At 43.6% G+C, this 18,038-nt stretch overlaps 1 protein-coding gene across 2 annotated transcripts; it reads right to left on the reverse strand.

Annotated features, from left to right (window-relative positions):
* Positions 1 to 86: 86 nt before the first annotated feature.
* SLC25A33 (solute carrier family 25 member 33) lies at positions 87 to 14,728 on the reverse strand. 2 transcript variants are annotated; one of them, XM_082069788.1, is made up of 7 exons: positions 14,590 to 14,728; positions 8,375 to 8,554; positions 5,476 to 5,553; positions 3,990 to 4,090; positions 2,818 to 2,884; positions 1,205 to 1,488; positions 87 to 538 (listed from the first exon to the last, which is right to left on the reverse strand). In XM_082069788.1, the coding sequence occupies exons 1-7, from the start codon at positions 14,637 to 14,639 to the stop codon at positions 336 to 338; spliced, it is 963 nt and encodes a 320-aa protein (XP_081925914.1). In that variant the 5' UTR covers positions 14,640 to 14,728; the 3' UTR covers positions 87 to 335. The 2 variants fall into 2 exon arrangements, with proteins under 2 accessions (XP_081925914.1, XP_081925915.1); XM_082069789.1 differs by lacking the exon at positions 14,590 to 14,728 and adding an exon at positions 8,846 to 8,997.
* Positions 14,729 to 18,038: the final 3,310 nt, after the last annotated feature.

An 18,038-nucleotide genomic window follows, 5' to 3' on the forward strand; every position in this document is an offset into this window, starting at 1 on the left:
ACATCAGTCCAAGAGATCACTTAATGGTATGAGGTACATTCCTTGACCACATATGGCTGTGCTTAAGGAAAAGGACAAACATATACTTAAATTAAATAGTGAAATTTAATTTAGTAGCAGTTTAATTATCATTAAGTTAAAAAAAAGTTATAATTAACTATTAACGTTAATGACTTGAGACCTTTCAGAAAGCATGAATCCAAAAGGAAATATCCAGCAGGTGACCACAGACTTGTAGTTTCCCCACCAGCACCGCCACCTGCATCAGTCTCTTAAAGGACTATTTGTTCAATGAAGAAATTGGTCTACAGTCTGTAACAGGAGTCCTGGCTCTGCTACTTTCCACGGTCTTCTAACAGATAGACAATTAACTCATAGGTAGACAACACAATAGCTGTGTTTGGTATCTGCCGGATGAGTTGAGCAAAGAGTCCTCTATAGAAGGCGAGATAGCCTTCTTCACGTGCTACCAGACGTGCTGTCTGAATGAAAGCCTTGTATTTAGTGCCTTCTTCTCGCAGCCGTGTCCGTATGACCTCTGTAGAAAAGTAAAACAGAGTCCAAAGTTAACGAGGTATAAACCTGCTCATCAAGAAACACACCGTGACCATGAAAGGGCATGCAAAACCCAGGGCCGGAAAACCTTCCTTCCTGTACCAACTTTCAGCCGTGGAATCCTGTCCATGTTGCCCTTCAGGCAAGAAGCAAAAGTTAACGATGTGCTCCTTTTCACGTGGAATAAATGGATTATTTGCCCATTCAAGCTGCTACAGAACTAAATGCTTCACTGATGCTCACATAATCAATATTGCTCTTTCTCTATAACCATGGTAACATTCACATCTATCAAAACAGAATAATCCTGCTCAGCCCACTAGTGTTTTCCCACCACTTGATCACAGAATCCCAAAGGCCGTGGGGACTCAGATGAGGCTACTAGTGACAACAGAAGCATCAGGTACTCAATTTCTTTTTGGCATTTTTTGAGATGTTTTGAAATTAGGAAGTCCCAGTCCCCAACTACATGGCTAACTAGGAGTGACGGGACCAGTACTGAAGACACCAACGCGTACGCACGTGCCACAGTAACGTGCATTTGGCCATTCAAACGACTAAGAATTTTACAGCCCTAAACCCCATATTTCGTCTTAGATTACAAGCAACAGCTGTTCTACTGTAGTCACAAATGGAAAAGATAACATACCATGTGGATAGGCAATACAAGAAGCACAGCCCTTTGAAACAGCAGCAGCAAACATCAGTCCAAAGAAGCTTGTCGAGTTCCTTTCGGTCCCATTAGGAGGAGAAGGGGGCAGTTGGACTTCCTTTAGGTGCTTTTTTAAACTTTCATAAATAGCAAAGCAGATAATGGTCTCAGAAATCCCAGCATAGGAGGCAGTCAAGCCCCTATAAAAGCCGCGGATACCTTCTGTCTGGTAAACGTATCTAGCACACTGCAAAGCATTCATTGGTTTTGAACCCCTGACTCTAAAAACAAACAAAACAGAGCATATAATGAGCCCAGAAAAAGAATTAATATTAAAAAAAAAAATCTCATAGCTTTCAATAGTTTTTATAACTACAGAAATGGTTCTCTCCTAAGTTTTACTCTAAAAATCTTCTAGGAAAGCTGCATAGAGAAGGACTATCATGCTAAGAGTGCACACTTGGCTTTCCTAATTCACTAATAAATACTCGTAATGATTCTTACAGCTCAAGTTCAATCCAGCCTGTCATAGTTCACACCAATGCTTTAAAGACAATATCCACTGAAGAGACACTGCTTTGGGTTCAACTAGTAATGTCATTTAAAGCCACCATCAGCAGGCCTAGAGACAAAGGTCTGCTACATGAGGAATTATCCTTCATTTTAAGAGGCAGCACTCAGTTCAAAGGTGCCACCCTGTGAAGTGCTGGAATTAAGTCGTATAAATTATTTATAAGTTGTGGTGCCTTAAAGGATCTTTCTTATCTGATCTAAAACATCCTTGCAGGAAGAAATTTCCATTCTAAGCAGTCACATTATTAGCAGAGTCCCTCATTGCTTCAATAACCACCAGTGACTGTGAATCACTCAACTGAAAGATATTACTGTCAAATTCCCTCTCTGTCTTCAGGAGGTATGGTTAACAATAATACAATGCCGAAGGAAGCAAAAGATCATTAACCCACTGCAACAGATTCTTATTGCCTCTAGAAGGTTTTATGAAACTAAACTCATGTGGCTTCACTGCAATTTAGAAACATCACGCTTTCTGTTCACAGCTACCTCGCTGTGTACCAGTAACCCTGGTTTGCTGCAGGAACACACAGCTGTGTGGTCTGGGATCAGAACAAGTGATGTTGCCAAATGGGACACGGACTGCAACCTCCTGCTCAGCCTCCCACGTGAGCTCTTCTGACCTTTCCACAGCCTCTGTTTGCCGTGTGAAAGCATTTCAGTCCTGGATATATTTATCCTCAACATCGACCCATGAAGTACAGAAGATTCTGAAAGCAGGAGTCCGAGAGAAAATTAATGCTATACCCAAATTTACCTAAGATTTACAGTGAAACCAGAAACTGAACGTAATTCAGCACTCAAGGTAACTTCCACATCCTTCTCAATAGTAACTGTGCATCAAACTGAAGTATGACACACAGAACCTCAACCTTTACTCTGACCAGGCTTGAAAGGTGGAATTGAGAGTCAGAGAAACAACTGGGGCAAGATCTACCACAGTACAAATAACCAGGAGTAAAAATGTGACCGTTTGGTTTTCCAGAGGCTCCCTTAGCCACTCACTGGCATCTAATCTCCCTTCATCAGTTACTTACTTCCGTTCCAGCTGCATTCTGGTTTTCACCATCCATATAGGATTCATCAGGGAATTTGTGATAAAGGCTGCAAAAAAGAAAATCAAAAGTATAGCTGAATCCAGGCCAGTGCATTGCCATGGCAAACATGAACTCATACACCATGCAGTGGGATAGTTCTAGTCACCAGCTCTATCTAGGGGTTTCGAAAGAATAAAAGGTGCGTGGCTTACAATCTTTCTCTTGCCAGAGAACCAGCCCCTGTTAAACTTCAGGAGGCCTTGGAATTTCTTAAAGGATTCTTCCTTTTTGCACCTATTTTAATATGTACTTCATGTTCCTTAAAGACTGCTGTAGACAAGATATCTCACTTACTTACTGGCATTTGGAATAATAGATAAAAAGAAATCTGTGGGGAAAGCACACGTTTTAGTCTTTTGTTTTCCCCAAGGCTCTAGGTGGTGCCATTGAGCCATCTCATTAGCAGAATGCACCCATAATTAAGGGGCTAGATTAGGAAACATTAGTTTTGATGATCACTCTGGTGACTGATGTTTGAACTAGTGGAGCTCTCCTGCAGTATTTTTCCTACAAGAACAAACTATTTTCCCCATCCCGGTAGGAAAAATACAACATCATGAAACAATTAGACTAAAACAGTATCAGAAGGTTGCTGGTGTGCCTATTTTCTTACATTCAGAGACGTTACCATAGCATTGCAGTTGGAAAAAAAGTTCACCCCAAGTTAGTAAGCAACAATCTAGAAATATTTCAAAGTGTTGAACAGGAAAACAGTTCCTCTGTAGGCACGGTAAATTAGGAGCTAGCACTCTCCTGCTTTCTGGCCCACGCAATCTCAAACTAAGTGCACATATTCAGAATGTGCCACATATATACTGGCCTCTGTACTCATCCATATACAGTTATCCAGAGCTGTCAGCCCAGACTGGTGTGTGTTAGGTCCTGGACAGACAGACTGAAAGTCCAGTCCCCCCTTACAATTCATTCTATTTGTTTCCTAACTATTGAGAGGGATAGAAGCCTTGTAGCAACAATAGTCTGGAATAAAGAAAGAGTTAAGGTGCATCTCAGAGCCACACAGATACCAATGCACGTATTGCCTGCAATTGGTGAGGGGCTGGACACTGGGGTATTGCTGCAGACCATATGGAAGACAAATTACAAATACATACCTGCAGAACCTGCAGAACAGATATGCACAATGTTGCTGTTGGGCACAAAAATGCCATTAAATCGCTCTTTGGCTTTGGAGTAACATGCAAAATAGACAGCTCTGTGGGGAAAAAAACCAAACAAATAATCAATGTAATACACACAATGTCAAATTAGACACATTACTTTTCTTCCTGCCATCAAAAAGCAACTTTCCCTCCAAAGAGGCCTCCATATGATTGCTTCCATCTACAAGGACACAGTCGGTTTGTGTGTGTTTGGTGGTTTTTGTTTTCTCTTCTTCTCCTTACATGACAGTGCCAATATCTGACTTGACACCCACAGGGCAGAAATATTTTACTTCTACACCAAGTCTGAGATTGGAGGCAATATGGTCACTTTCCTACCCGCAGCCCACGTTTTCCATAAATTTGCACTTCGTGCTTTAACCACTTGACCCTGGAAATAAAAGTTTCACACACCTCTAATCCCTACATAATGCATATGAGTAGAGGAAACACAGTCGATTTGCAACAGCCAAAAAAGTTGTCTGAACCAACTGATACAGCTCCTTGACGTGAACTGCTAAAAACAAGTGGTTATTGGTGGCTACAATGTGAGAATTTCTATAAAGTATCTTATTCCAACCTTATGGAAGAATCTGAAGGAATACAGAAGACAGCACGAGTAAGGTGCATGGAAAAGCAGGTGGTTTTGGACTCAGATCCCTGCTGCAAGGACTACCTGTACAGAAAGAGGATTCCCCACTTCTGGGGGGAACATTCTACCTACTAGGCAAGAGGCCAGAGAGGGAGTGCACCACTCTCCCAGTTCCTTTTATTTCAGGCAGAGAACATCTGCCAATTTCCCTATTGCTAACACGTTTTGACATTTGCGAGGCACAAAGATCTTCAGCCCTGCCAAAAACTGGAGTGTCGTAGGCATTTGTGGAAACCATTTAGGTGCCTGCAAGACTTCCAAATACAAATAAACTTTGTAGCTGATTTTGTTGGGGACACACACAGAGCTGTTATATGGCAGTGATGCAAGTCTCTCCCCCTCAGCTACAGTTTTTAATTTGAGAAGAATTTAGGCAATCAAGGACCAGTTAGGTACCTTCCTCCCCTGGCATCTAGCTCCTACTCAGTGTTTGGCAAGTATTTTATGTATTCGCAGGGAAGCAGCAGATCATATTAGAAAAATGCAAATATTAATCCTACAGATTTTTCTGCATGACTTCCTCTTGTTTTCTCAAGCGCATGATAAGTGGCTCTTGCAATGACTTGGAATTTAAGTGTCTCATTTAATCTGCACCTTCCAGTGTTATACAAGCATAAAGCAGATTTTTAGAAGTATTTATTGTTATGTATACTGTGTGGTATACATGCACAAATCTTAGTTTACAAATAGGACAACTTCATGAGCTATTCTTTTGAATTACGAATGCACTGCAACATTTGAGTTGGTACCTTAAATGTGTCTTTTACCAATAGTTTAACTATTTACCTTGATGGTGCAACTCCAACCAAGTTTGGACCCAGCCCTCGGAAGAGTGACCTTGGTCCTTCTTTCTCTAGAATTGACCTTAAAATAAAAACAAACAGGGAAAAAAGTTAATATTTGGGTTAAAAGTCATGCTTCTTGTTCTGTCAGTCAGTCCAAAGAATTGTACAAAAGTCATGACTATTGATTGTGAAGCTGTTAGCTTTTAAGATACATAATATACTTGAAGATCAGCAGAATTATATACTACTGGATAAAAGCCACTATACCATAAAACTTCAGTGCACTACAGGCAAATGTGTGTCATATGGCACAAGGTTATGATTTCCATTCTTTGAAAGCAGTCAGGAACTGAATTAAAGTTTCATGGAGAATCCACTGATAGGTGACTCTAATGAACGAAGAATATTTTTGGCATTCTCTGTATCTAAGCAATTCAGGAGTTTGCTTCCTGCATAGAGACAGGAAAAATGAAATCTTTTTCCCTTTTACAATTACCTAGTGTCCCCAGGGAGTGCAGGGATACCTGGTTTTGAGGGCATTCAAAACAGTTCCCATCATCTTACCCAAGTAAACTCCAGCTACAGAGGCCCTGCTGTGAATTCCTCCCAGGACTGGACTTGATCAGGTCTCGAGCAGGAAGATCACCAAGTGATGCTTTCCTGCAGTTCTGCAATTGCTACAGCCCAGCTTTCCCACGCCTCTTCCACCCATTTTCCCTCACACAAAGGCACACTGGGCTAGGACTTCCTTGAAGAAGATAAACTGTTTGGGCAGCTTCTCCAGCAGCTGTCAAGTTCTGTATAACACCTTGCTGAAGTGCCTCATTAAAAGAGACTTATCTTACAAATTCCTTGGACTACTCACAGCAGACATATAAACAAGTACTAAAAAGTCGCCAACTAGCAAACAGCCAAGTATTTACCAGTGAAAACCAGGTATGGCCCAGTAATTACTGGGATTTCAGTGCACAACCTGCTAGACAGCAGCCCTCTGAACTGAGCTCACCTGGTGAACAAGAAAATCCTGATAACACCAGGCTCCATGCGTAGTTCATGTGCCCCTGGTAGAACTGCCAATTTTCCAGAAATTGTTTTCTAGGTCATTAGCACTGTTGAGCATGTTCCCCACAGATTCCAAAACCAAACTCATTAGACAAAAGAAGATACAGGAGCTTCTGAAACACTTTTTCTGCAGCAGAGTTGAACTTTCAGTGTAAACTCCAGGGCTGAGTGTCTCCAAGGAGACAGATTCACCAACTACTTGTTCTTTGTCACTTAACAGTCACGACTGCAGATTCCAGCTGGGGTGACTCATCAGAATCTTAAATGGATTAGACAAAAACAGCCTGTCCTTCTGGAGCGCTTTCTGTTCAGCAGCAGGTTTAACCTGCCCTCCTGCGTACCTACTTTCTTTCTATTTACAGTAGTTAAGGGGCTTTCATACTCGACACCTTTAACTCTTACAGAGCAATTTTATAGCTAGGCCTCTAATGGCTGCTTATTTAGCCATACAATTTTCACAAAACAGAAGGCCCAAGTGATACCCAGTCTGGCAATGAATTCATGACCAGGATTGAGAAAGACATGGAAGAGTAAATGCAGAAGACCTGACTTGACTTCTTTCTTTATACCTTTGTACTTTATCAGAAAGATCACAATCAATAGCATTATCTGTTCTTCATAGATGCTGCCTGCAAGGAAACAACAGCATAAATATTTTGCTCTCATTTCTCAATCCACTGAAGCAAGCAGGTTGAAAACTTGCTGATACATGCAGCTGAGCAATTCCTGAAGTGAAATGAAATTAAGATCCCAGTCACCAAATGTAATGAGCTTAATAAACATATTAAGAGGCTGACCCACTTTTAAATTATTTCCTCTCTCTCTAAAGACAATCCAGAAAAAGATGGGCCAAGAGGATGAATTAAGAGCCTTGTGTCTTGAAGTTTTCACTTCTTTAGTTACAGCTGCCTAAATTCCCATGCTGCAAGGTGAAAAGATAGCAAGGGAAAGGAGATGAAAAATCAACGGCAACTGGCACTACCTCACGTTTTCAGTCACGAATTGCTCTAGACTCACCTCTGAATAGACAAAGAAATGTTTGGCAGGGGAAGGCAGCACTGTTTACAATACAGAAACTCAAGTCCCAGAACGACTCTAGCCAGATAGTTCTGCAGAGAATTTGAATTAGCACTGTACTGTTATATAACTGTGCAGCTTCTCCCCAGGCAATCTGCCAAGTGTGTTGGCCTTACATAAAACCATTCCGCTTGCTTTGCTAGTCATTATTTTCCTTGGCATTTCTGCTACCTGATCTAAACAGGACCTCTCTGCATCACCCTGCGGTGCTTAATGATCCAAATAAACTCAAGCTATTTGCATGAGGTCTGAACCATAAGTTTGTGGTGCTTCGACATGAAATACAGTATGGAGATTTGGACTTCAGAGATGACACTTCTCAGTGTTGAACAAGAGGAAAAAGTCCTTTCCTCCAGAGTATTTTCTGTGATAGCTCCCACAAGCTAAGGCACATCAAGAGTTTACAGTATGTCCTGTGTATTGATCCCTAGGAAGTCATTGCTACCAAAGAGCCTAAATGTGAGGACACCATCTAAAAATAACATCTCCAGGCACTTATTCAAATCAATTAACTTTGGGAAGTTTCTAAGTGCTGGCAGCAAACTTCTGTGAAGTTCAAAGGAACACTCTGGAATCCTGAATATGTATATGTTTTTAAAATAATAATTTCTCTTTCTACTGCTGAAGGAAGAAGCCAAACTGACAGGAATCCATCCAGTGTAAGTCTGGGGCAAAATTTGCATTCCATGTTTGCACAGAAGAATTGAAATTCACATCACTGGTGTCAAGCAACACTGAATGGCAGGAGAAGCAGTACTCACTTGAGAACACTAAAGAGTCCAGGTGATACAGATGTTGGCCTGACCATTCCTTCACCACTGATGGTCCCCAGCTGGACTTGCGGGTAGTAGACAGCCCGGAAAGCCAGCTTGGAAGATTGGAGCCTCGTCTTTATTACCTCTAAGGGACATGTAAAGATAGCACCAACCGTTCCTCCGCATCTGTAAGACACAATTTAAACAGAAGATAGTCAGAAAATCACAGGTGCGCAGATGTGTCAAATCACAGCACAGCATATAAATAAAATCTGAAGACTTGTTGCCAGTTGCTCCACATAGTGGACGAATTATTAGGAAGCAGGTCAGTTTTGGCATGAGGCAAGGGAGACTGTTCCCAAGCCCTGGGGGAGGAGAGAGATGGTTGAGAAACTGTTATAATGCCCCATTATAATGTTATAATGATCATGTGCAGCGATGAGATTAGTAAACACAAAGATGAAACCCAGCACTAACAAAAATCCCTGAATGATCATCTGCTGGTCCCGTGTTCTGCTGGAACTTGGAATTCTGCCTGTCAAAACTTCAGAGGCATCCACGTTTCAGAGGTTGTTGTCCTAAACAGATGCACCCTTGGATGGATTTTTCTTATGGGAAGCAGGAAGCTGGCAGATGAGAACAAGTCACTGGGGATTAGGACACTATAGACACAAAACACAGCTATATAATTCTTCACCATTTCAGTACTTGTGATTAAAAGAGCCATCTACAAAAGCAGCAAATATCAAAACTACACTAAGTTAGGCCCTCTTAAAAACAACAGATATCAACTTTTTTTGAGGGGGTGGGAGAAAGGAAGCTGCAAGGATGAGAGGGAGGGTGGGAAAACAGAGTAACATGACAGAAAGCTACTAAAGAAGAGAAATCCCAGACTCTGCTAACAGAAAGACAAAAATAAAATATTATACACACACGTATATATGCATACACATATAGACACACACATAAATATATAAAGAAAAAATAAATGACCCTATAGTAGGCATATACTGATCTTAATGTAGTCAGACTGAGCCTCAGAAAAAGCACAATAATACAAGGTGTACGAGTCCTAATTTTTCACTGTAACCAGTGATCTCAAAAGCGACTGGTCAAAGTATTTCTCTCTAGTGCTGTTCCTCTTTGGTAACTGAATGTCCCTTCTGTCAAACTTCACGATTAAACATAATGCTGAAGTTAGCTAAAAGGTACTGTATCTAAATGTTATTAATCAAACACACTGGGATTTAGGAAGACTTAACTAAACATTTCAGGTTTTTTTCCAAGTGCGTTCACTACAACTGCACTATGAGATACAAGTGCATCTCACGGAAAAAACTGTGTTTTCACTGACACCAGCAATATGATTCAACAGCATGCTTCAATGAGCTTATCCTCCAAGTTCTTGCTTCTTCCTCTTTGCTGCTGAAAGGCAAAAAGTCTAAACTAGGGACAGTCCGTATATCCAAAGTGACAGATACTGTAAGAAAGAGCTTTGCCTTTACCCCTTTCAAAGCACTCATGCTTTGACTGTTGAATAAAGTCACAAAGTTGTTCATGGAACTAGGTACACAGCAGCTGAAATTGTGTCATTTGGCTCAAAAATGACAGTGTTCACAGAGACCTTATCAGGCCTCTGCTTATTTTGCATGGGTCTCTGATTATTTTGTGTACTGAAGCAGGGCTTGGACACGAGCCTTCTGTTGCGTCAGTACTACTCTGGAGGACATCGCTTCAGTTTATCCTTCTCCGTTTTGTCAGGTGCATCTCACGTTGCTCACATTTCTCTGAAATTAGATCCTGGGGCAAAACGAGAGGTCAGGAATGGCTTCCCAAGCAAAACCTTTCCTGTTCCCACAGCTCACACTTGTTGCTCAGAGCAGGACATGTTTGGAGGGTCCCTCTTGCAGATCCCCACTGCCACCTCTCCTACTACGTACACCCAATACAGACACAAATACGTACAATTAACACCTGATTAATCAACATACTCAAGGGAAACTGTAAGCCTGTGGGAATTTGATGAAGAGAATTTGATTGCCTTAATTCTCAATTAATTTATCTACCAATGCTTCACTATTGGGTGCTCCCAATTTCAGTCCTCATTTATTTCACATTTATGAACATTAAACCAATGCTTCCACAGTAACAATTCATTAATTCAGAATTCTGAAACTCCATTTGCTGTTTCTGAACCACCAGCTGCTCAGTCCAGAGTGACATCTTGCCATCCAACTTTTAGCCTCTTTGGCATCATAGCTCCTGCATCAGCTGTCGTCTTGCCTTTCTAGCCCACTCCTTGCCTTTCACCCTTTCAGTTTGATAATCTGGTTAATTTGCGTAGCCTTTAATATTTAAGTACTTCTGGTAATGCATATGCAATCCTCTGATACTTGAGACAGTGAGTTAATAGTCTGCATCACTAGTTTTAGCTGCTCAGAAGTTTATGTTGTCAGTGTGACATTTAAGAAAAATGCATTGTCTAACAGGAATTTCTGAATGTCAACAGGGTGCACACATTATGTCCCAAATACAAATACACAGCAGATAGTTCAAGTAAGGACTTGGATGTACTGGGCAGTGCTTTCAGCGGAGCTGATTTTCCTCCACATGGGAATTCTACATATCATAACCTGGTGTTGCTCTATGCCCTAGAAAGATAGCTGAAAAGTAACACACTGTGCATAAAAGAAACACTTTGTATTCCTAGGGTGTTCCAAATGCCTACATCTGGGAAGAATGGAAAAACAACAAGCCTTATTCAGCTGAATAAACAGCCATGAGCCCTGAAAGATTCAGACACCAGATATACAGCCAGATAAATTTCATTTGGGAAAATCTTATGCTGCAATCAAGGCAAAACCTCCAAGTCTTCATGCTGGTTTGAAGGGTTTTTTTTGATACATCAGTGCGGAACTACAGTTCCACAGATGTTAAGCAGTGTTTATTCCACAGCCTCTTGAAAAAAAATCCCAAACAATGACTGCCTTTGCCCTTAGTCAAAAGAGAAAAACCTCCTCAGAAACAAAGCACTATGTTAGAATATCTTCAACAGGTCACACAGCAAGCACATCACAAGAGGTTCCCAGCTACACTCTGCATGTATCACAGCCAGAAAACCTCTTCAACGCGAGACACCCAACAATCGATCAGCTTTGGCCTGTCACTTACTGCCAGAAAACCAGTATTTGCACTTCAGGCTTTGAATGCCTCCTCATGTATCACCACTACAGCAGCAAAATACAGTTCTCTGCCTTGTGGTGTCCAAACAAAGGAACTAAGGAAACCCTTGGCCTAAGAATATGAAACATACTTCGTGTTTATGGAGATACATAATGCACTATACATTAAAAGCCACAGAAAAATTATTTTTACTTCCATTAAAAGAAAAACTGTTTAAAAAACATGCCAGGGATCTAAGCCTCAAAACCCAATTCCAATTTTTCTCTTGCTGCCAGCTGTTTTTACAAAGTCCACCCCCCAAAACACCAATGACTTGCACTTGAAATAAACTCTCAGCACCCACTAGCACAATTTATATAGATGTCAAGAATCTTAATTAAGAGTAGGGCTTACTTCATCTGTCCTAGATTTAATCACTGAGCAATATTAATATTAATAACAACACAATGCTGAATGTTAAAGGAGTTCTGCAAAAATACAAACCAAAACAAAAAAAAAAGGCATCCAAACCCTTAATGATCTTTCAGTAGAATACCACTGACTTTAGCAAAATCATGGGCAAAAGATGATGAGCTGCTTGGTCAGAGGAATCATAATTTAATCATAACTTACAACCCAGCATGACACACAGTAACTATAATGAAATCAAGATTAAAAGTTTGTTCCCAGTTTTTGCTCTTTGCCAGTTCTATGAAGGGCACAGCAACCTCTAAATACCACTTCTTAAGAAATCCCTGGAGTAAACAGTATTACTCAGCAGGGAAGACAACATGGAGTAACCTCTGCTGCAGATTAGTCCAGAGTTTTTCCCAAACAAAAACAAGCAACAACTGCACTGACTTCAGCAGGGAGGCAGGAACATAAACATGCTCACATCTGTTGTGCAACTCGGGCATCATTCTCTTTGCTGCTCCTGAAATCTTCCCTGCCCTCAGGGTCACCGTCCCCCCAGAACACATCACCTATTGCCTACTACATTTCTTACATGTAGAGAAAGGTGTTTCCATAGCTTGGGCAACACTTTGAAACTGATGTTCAATTTCTTGTCCTATCCAGCAAGCTCTAAGAAGTCTGCATTTCTCACTTGAAAAGCAGAGATAATAGCGTTAGTAGTTTTGTATGCAGGATATGGAAGTTCAGGGCCTTCAAAAGGGAACCACTCTGAAATAAACTGGATGGTGGATGGCTGGACCAAACACTTTAGCATTGCCTGGTACACGAGAAGACTAAATTTGCTGTTTCATTTTCCCTTTTGTAACACCACAGCAAGATAAACCACGGCACACTTTTCTGTGTCTCTGTAAACAGCAAGATACGCTGAACAAGAATCAGGTCCAGCAACCAACATTTAAAAGCCTGTACACTCTAAAAGACCATCTCTTTCTTCTGTGCTGTATTTTCATCACGGCTTTAGAAACAGATATATCTCATTATCCCAGAGTGGTCAGGGGGCTATTCCTTGCTGTGTTTCTGCTCTTTCCACTCCATGCTCTCCCAAAACCAGATGGGACCTGGTGACTTCCCAGGCACGCTGCAGAAAATGGTTGTTTAGCAGGATCATTAGAGAAGGTAGAGGGCACATTGAATGAGTAAGGAAGATGCTGATCACTCAGTATTAGCTTAAAACACTGAAGAGTTTAAAATTCCTATTCATTTATGGTCTGCTGAGTTACGTGAGGACACCTAGAGCTCTGCATAGGCATTACTACTAACAAACAAGTTGCTTGTGTACATTTGTGTCCAGTTCCTGTCACAGGCTCCAGATATTACGCTAATGCAAGAGGTGCAGGGGAAAAGAGGACTTAATACACAGAGTTCAAGTCCACAGAATAAGGTCAGTGCCTCTGGAAAACTTAACTTTGTTTGGTTTAATATTATATTAAATGAACCTACTGCTCCAGGGACATGTCAGAGGAGACGGAAGTCTCTTGTTTAGCAACAAAAGAAACAATGGGCTACTACTAAACAGATTTAAACGAACAACGGGTTTCATGCTGGCTTCCTAACTATTGTCAGCTGATGAGCTCTACACAATATTCTACTACTTACAGAGTTTAAGCCATTAAAAACAAATATTATAATTAAAGAAGATTTCTACTATCACATAATGGAAGATTTTTTTTAAATTTATTTTTAATATACACTCTAAAATGATCTTACTGGACTACTATTAAAATTACTGTAATAAGTTAATTAACAAGGCTTTTGGGGAGGGTTTTTGACTGGCGGTTTGTGGGTTGGGCTGGGTGGAGTTGTTATTTAAGCTTTTAACACAACAAATATAAGAAGTTTACAGCGCCTCGCAAGAACTTAAATGAAGTGGCCTGGACCAGGACCTCCTCTGTTTTTCCCCACAACCCTTCTCCCATTTTGGAGTACTTGCTTTTCAGTGTATTCATATGGATCAGGCAGTTACACAGCCTCCACTATTAACTGTCACCTACGCAGAGCTTATCTAAGTGCTGTGCAAATACTCATGTTCCATGACAAAACCAAGCTATGGTCCACCAAAAAGCACAAAGCCTGCAGTCTGGACGACGTTTTTTGGCTGACATCCCTCAGTTCCTGCTCAATTCAGCAGATGAGGAGCATTTGGAGTAAAGTGTTTCATTTAATAGAGCTGGATGCCACAGCTCTGCAAGACTCTGAAATTATATATAGCTAAATGTCACAGCGGCACAACTAACCCTGCCCAGTGCTGATCTCAAGCCGTACCGTGATCCTCCTTACCCCTCCTGCTCGGCCTGCTAAGGATGTATTTTCTAAATCTGGAAAGAATCGCCCTGTCCCCTTTACACACAGAGCCAGGACGCAGCCGCCCGGCCGCCGCTCCACCGGCTCCTCAGGGGCTCTCGGGGCCGCGAGGGGCCGGCGGAAAGGCCGCGGGCTGTGCCCACCACCCTCAGCCTCTCCCCCAGCAGCCGGCTCGCCCAGGGGAGGGGAGGCCGCCGGTCGCCCCTCACACGAGGCAGCGGCCGGGCGTCTCTCCGCCGGCCGCAACCCCGCGCCCAGCCCTCCGCCGCGCCGGCCGCACTCACCCCCCGGCGAAGAGGTGCAGCAGCGTGTTCTCCTGCGGGGCACCCGCCATGGTGCCGGCGCCGCCGCCTCAGGCTCGGCCGGCGGCAGCTGCAGGCGGGGGCCGGGCCGCGCACCAGACGCCGGCGGGCGGCGCGTCGTGCGTCAAACGGCCGCGCGGGGCGTCACGTCGCGTAGCTCCGCCCCCTCCGGCGCGGCGGGCGGGGGGACATGCGGGAGCGGAGGGGTGGAACCGGGGGTTCGATACCGGGATCCGGGAGTTCGGTACCGGGGCGGTGTGCTGGGCATTCAACCGCCAAGGGGTCTTGGGAGGCCAGCACAGCCATTTATCATAGAATCATAGAATCATAGAATGTCAGGGGTTGGAAGGGACCTGGAAAGCTCATCCAGTGCAATCCCCCCATGGAGCAGGAACACCCAGCTGAGGTTACACAGGAAGGTGTCCAGGCGGGTTGGAATGTCTGCACAGAAGGAGACTCCACAACCTCCCTGGGCAGCCTGGGCCAGGCTCTGCCACCCTCACTGAGAAGAAGTTTCTTCTCATATTTAAGTAGAACCTCCTGTGTTCAGTTTGTACCCACTGCCCCTTGTCCTACCATTGGTTGTCCCCGAGAAGAGCCTGGCTCCATCCTCCTGACACTCCCCCTTTAGATATCTGTAACCATTAATGAGGTCACCCCTCAGTCTCCTCTTGTCCAGCTCCAGAGCCCCAGCTCCCTCAGCCTTTCCTCACACGGGAGATGCTCCACTCCCTTCAGCATCTTGGTGGCTGCGCTGGACTCTCTCCAGCAGCTCCCTGTCCTGCTGGAACTGAGGGGCCACAACTGGACACAATATTCCAGGTGTGGTCTCCCCAGGGCAGAGCAGAGGGGCAGGAGAACCTCTCTGACCTACTGACCACCCCCTTCTAACCCACCCCAGGTCCCATTGGCTTCCTGGCCACAAGGGCCCAGTGCTGGCTCATGGTCACCCTGCTGTCCCCAGGACCCCCAGGTCCCTTTCCCCTACACTGCTGTCTAAAACTTATTTGTTCATACATTTCAGTTAAATTTAACACATTGCAGCAGCTAATGTAGGTTTCTTAGGGAGTTACCCAGACTGGCTGTGAACACTTTCCTGCTCAGTTCTCTATCGGCTGTAGGGTATGAAACCACATTTCCCAATGCATCCCCACAAAGAATGTTTAGGAACAAGCTATGGCGAGTTCATATAATGTCAGTTAAGTAGCTACAGGCTGTGTATGGACAGCATTGCCTCTAAAGAATCTTAATTAAAGGGGCGGACTCTGCCATAACATAACACCACACTGGCTGGAAGCAACATTTTGATTAAACCTGGACAATTTCACCTGATGGCTCGTTCTGAACACGAAGGTGTGTCCGCAGAGCCCTCTGGTGGAAGCACCATCCGGAGCACAGGAAAGTGCTCTCTCTTTTTCACCAGGTCACTGTTTAGCAGCTTCTGAAAATAACAAATGCTAAGGTGACAAAATTGCTCTTCCCTCCCCAAATCTGAGGTTAGCAGGGCCTTTGCTAGCCTAGCTAGGTGATCAACAGCTTCATGGTTTTCTATTTTACTAGGTGACCAGTTCTCCAAGCGAAATATACTGTTTACCATATTGCATAGTGGAAGCAGTGAAATACACCAATACACTAAACTAATTGTCTTGCCAAGCTCATTAAGGACTCTTACACGGGACACCAGCTGGGGTTGACTGGGCAGCCTGACCGTGCTCCAAGCTGCATGAGGAGCCTGTTTGCAAGAGGTTACCGCTACAGACATTTATGCCACCTGCATCTGCATTAGCTAGAAACTTATTCCTGGAGCACAGTCCAGCCCAGTTTGTATGTGTGGGACAGAGGGTGTTTTATACATTAACTGGAGCAATGCATAAGCTAAATTTGCACGTTTTTTCTTAGCCTGAGACAGCCGTCTACCTTCTAGGCTCAAGGATGTTGTCAGTGCCCAGCAGAGAGCAGTGTAAGAGCAGCGTAAGAGCAGCATTGGAGGCACAGCCACCTTGGAGCACGAACAGTCGGGCACACAAGAACGACAGGTTTTGTGGTTGTGCTCTGAAGCGTATCAAAGCACCAGGAGGGTGGGCCAGATCTGGGAAAGCACTATGTTCCCGACACTGTTTTCATAGCATGTCGAGTATTTCTAGGGAATTTCATGAGGATAAATGTGCACAGAAACGTTGTGACCTCCACAGATCAGACACCACAGGAGCCACATCAGGGGAAGTTCCTAAATTACTCCCTTGCCAGTACAGCATGAACTCAACCAGGAAAGGGTTGAGCTGGCTATTCTTGGGACTTGTTTTGTCTGGTGGCTTTATACAAACTGGAGCAAGGACTCACCAACTTATTCCACATCATTAGCAGCTGGCAGCTTCCCAACCATTACCAGCGTAGTCTGGATTTCACCCAGCAGCTTCGAGATGAAAGACATTGCAGCACCACTGCACTCACTGTTTCAGGTCCCAGTCCAGCTCCCACTGAAGCCAGTGACTCTTTTTCCACCGAGCGCAGCTGGAGCTGGGTCTGATGTTTCTGTAGCAGTTCTGTCTCAAGTCCTCAGCTAGCTGAAATATTGGTGAAATAGTCCAACACAACAGATTGATGCCTGCAACTCAGCTATTTTCTGGCATTCAAATTAAAGCCAGCAACACAGCCAAGCAAGAGCATGAGGAATTAGGTTTCTTTCCTGAAAACACTGAAAGTCTGAACTTAGGGCAGCCAAAGCACCTGATGAAAGGAATCTAGAAACCTGCACTGAGTGGATGTCTGTGAGGAGGCTGGTATGTGTGAAGCTCTGTTCTCCTTTCCAAAGTGCATCCTTTCCAAGAGCACCACTAAAGAAATCTCTCTGGCCACTGTTCCTAACATCTCGTCATTGCTAAAATAGGCTTCGTTCCACTTTCAGGGCCAAGACGCCAAGAAGCAGCTACCATGTTAAATACCGTGTCAAGCAACCGCTGCAGGGCTGACCCAGCCGCAGGCTGTCAGCACAGGAACAAGAAGAGCATTCAAGGGAATGAGAAACTGAATAAAATTAAAACTGGCAAAAGAAAACATTTTTTTCCACACTAACATGGAACTGGACTCAGGAACCTGTGGTGAGAGGACGCCACTCAGGCCAGAATTTACAGTCTTTCATTTTTTTTCTCTAGAAGAATAGGAGATGCAATTAATTGGAATAAGTGACCGAGAGTCCTGAGTGACCTTAGTTATTGGGAGACTGTGAAAACGTTGCCTACGTGCAGCCCGGCTCCATGCTGACCGAGAGATCCACCAGCCATTGACTGGGGGAAGACCTGCTCTGCCTCTGCTGTGAAATCAGAAAATCCTGGTCACTTTGTGCTGTGGACACGAATTACCTGAAGCATCACTGAGGTGCCATGGGAGAGCAGAGTTCCTCCACCCTTGGCAGTTCAGTGCAAATATGTCCG

Source organism: Streptopelia decaocto, assembly GCF_964273445.1.
Source record: "Streptopelia decaocto genome assembly, chromosome: 20".
In the NCBI taxonomy this organism is placed as follows: domain Eukaryota; kingdom Metazoa; phylum Chordata; class Aves; order Columbiformes; family Columbidae; genus Streptopelia; species Streptopelia decaocto.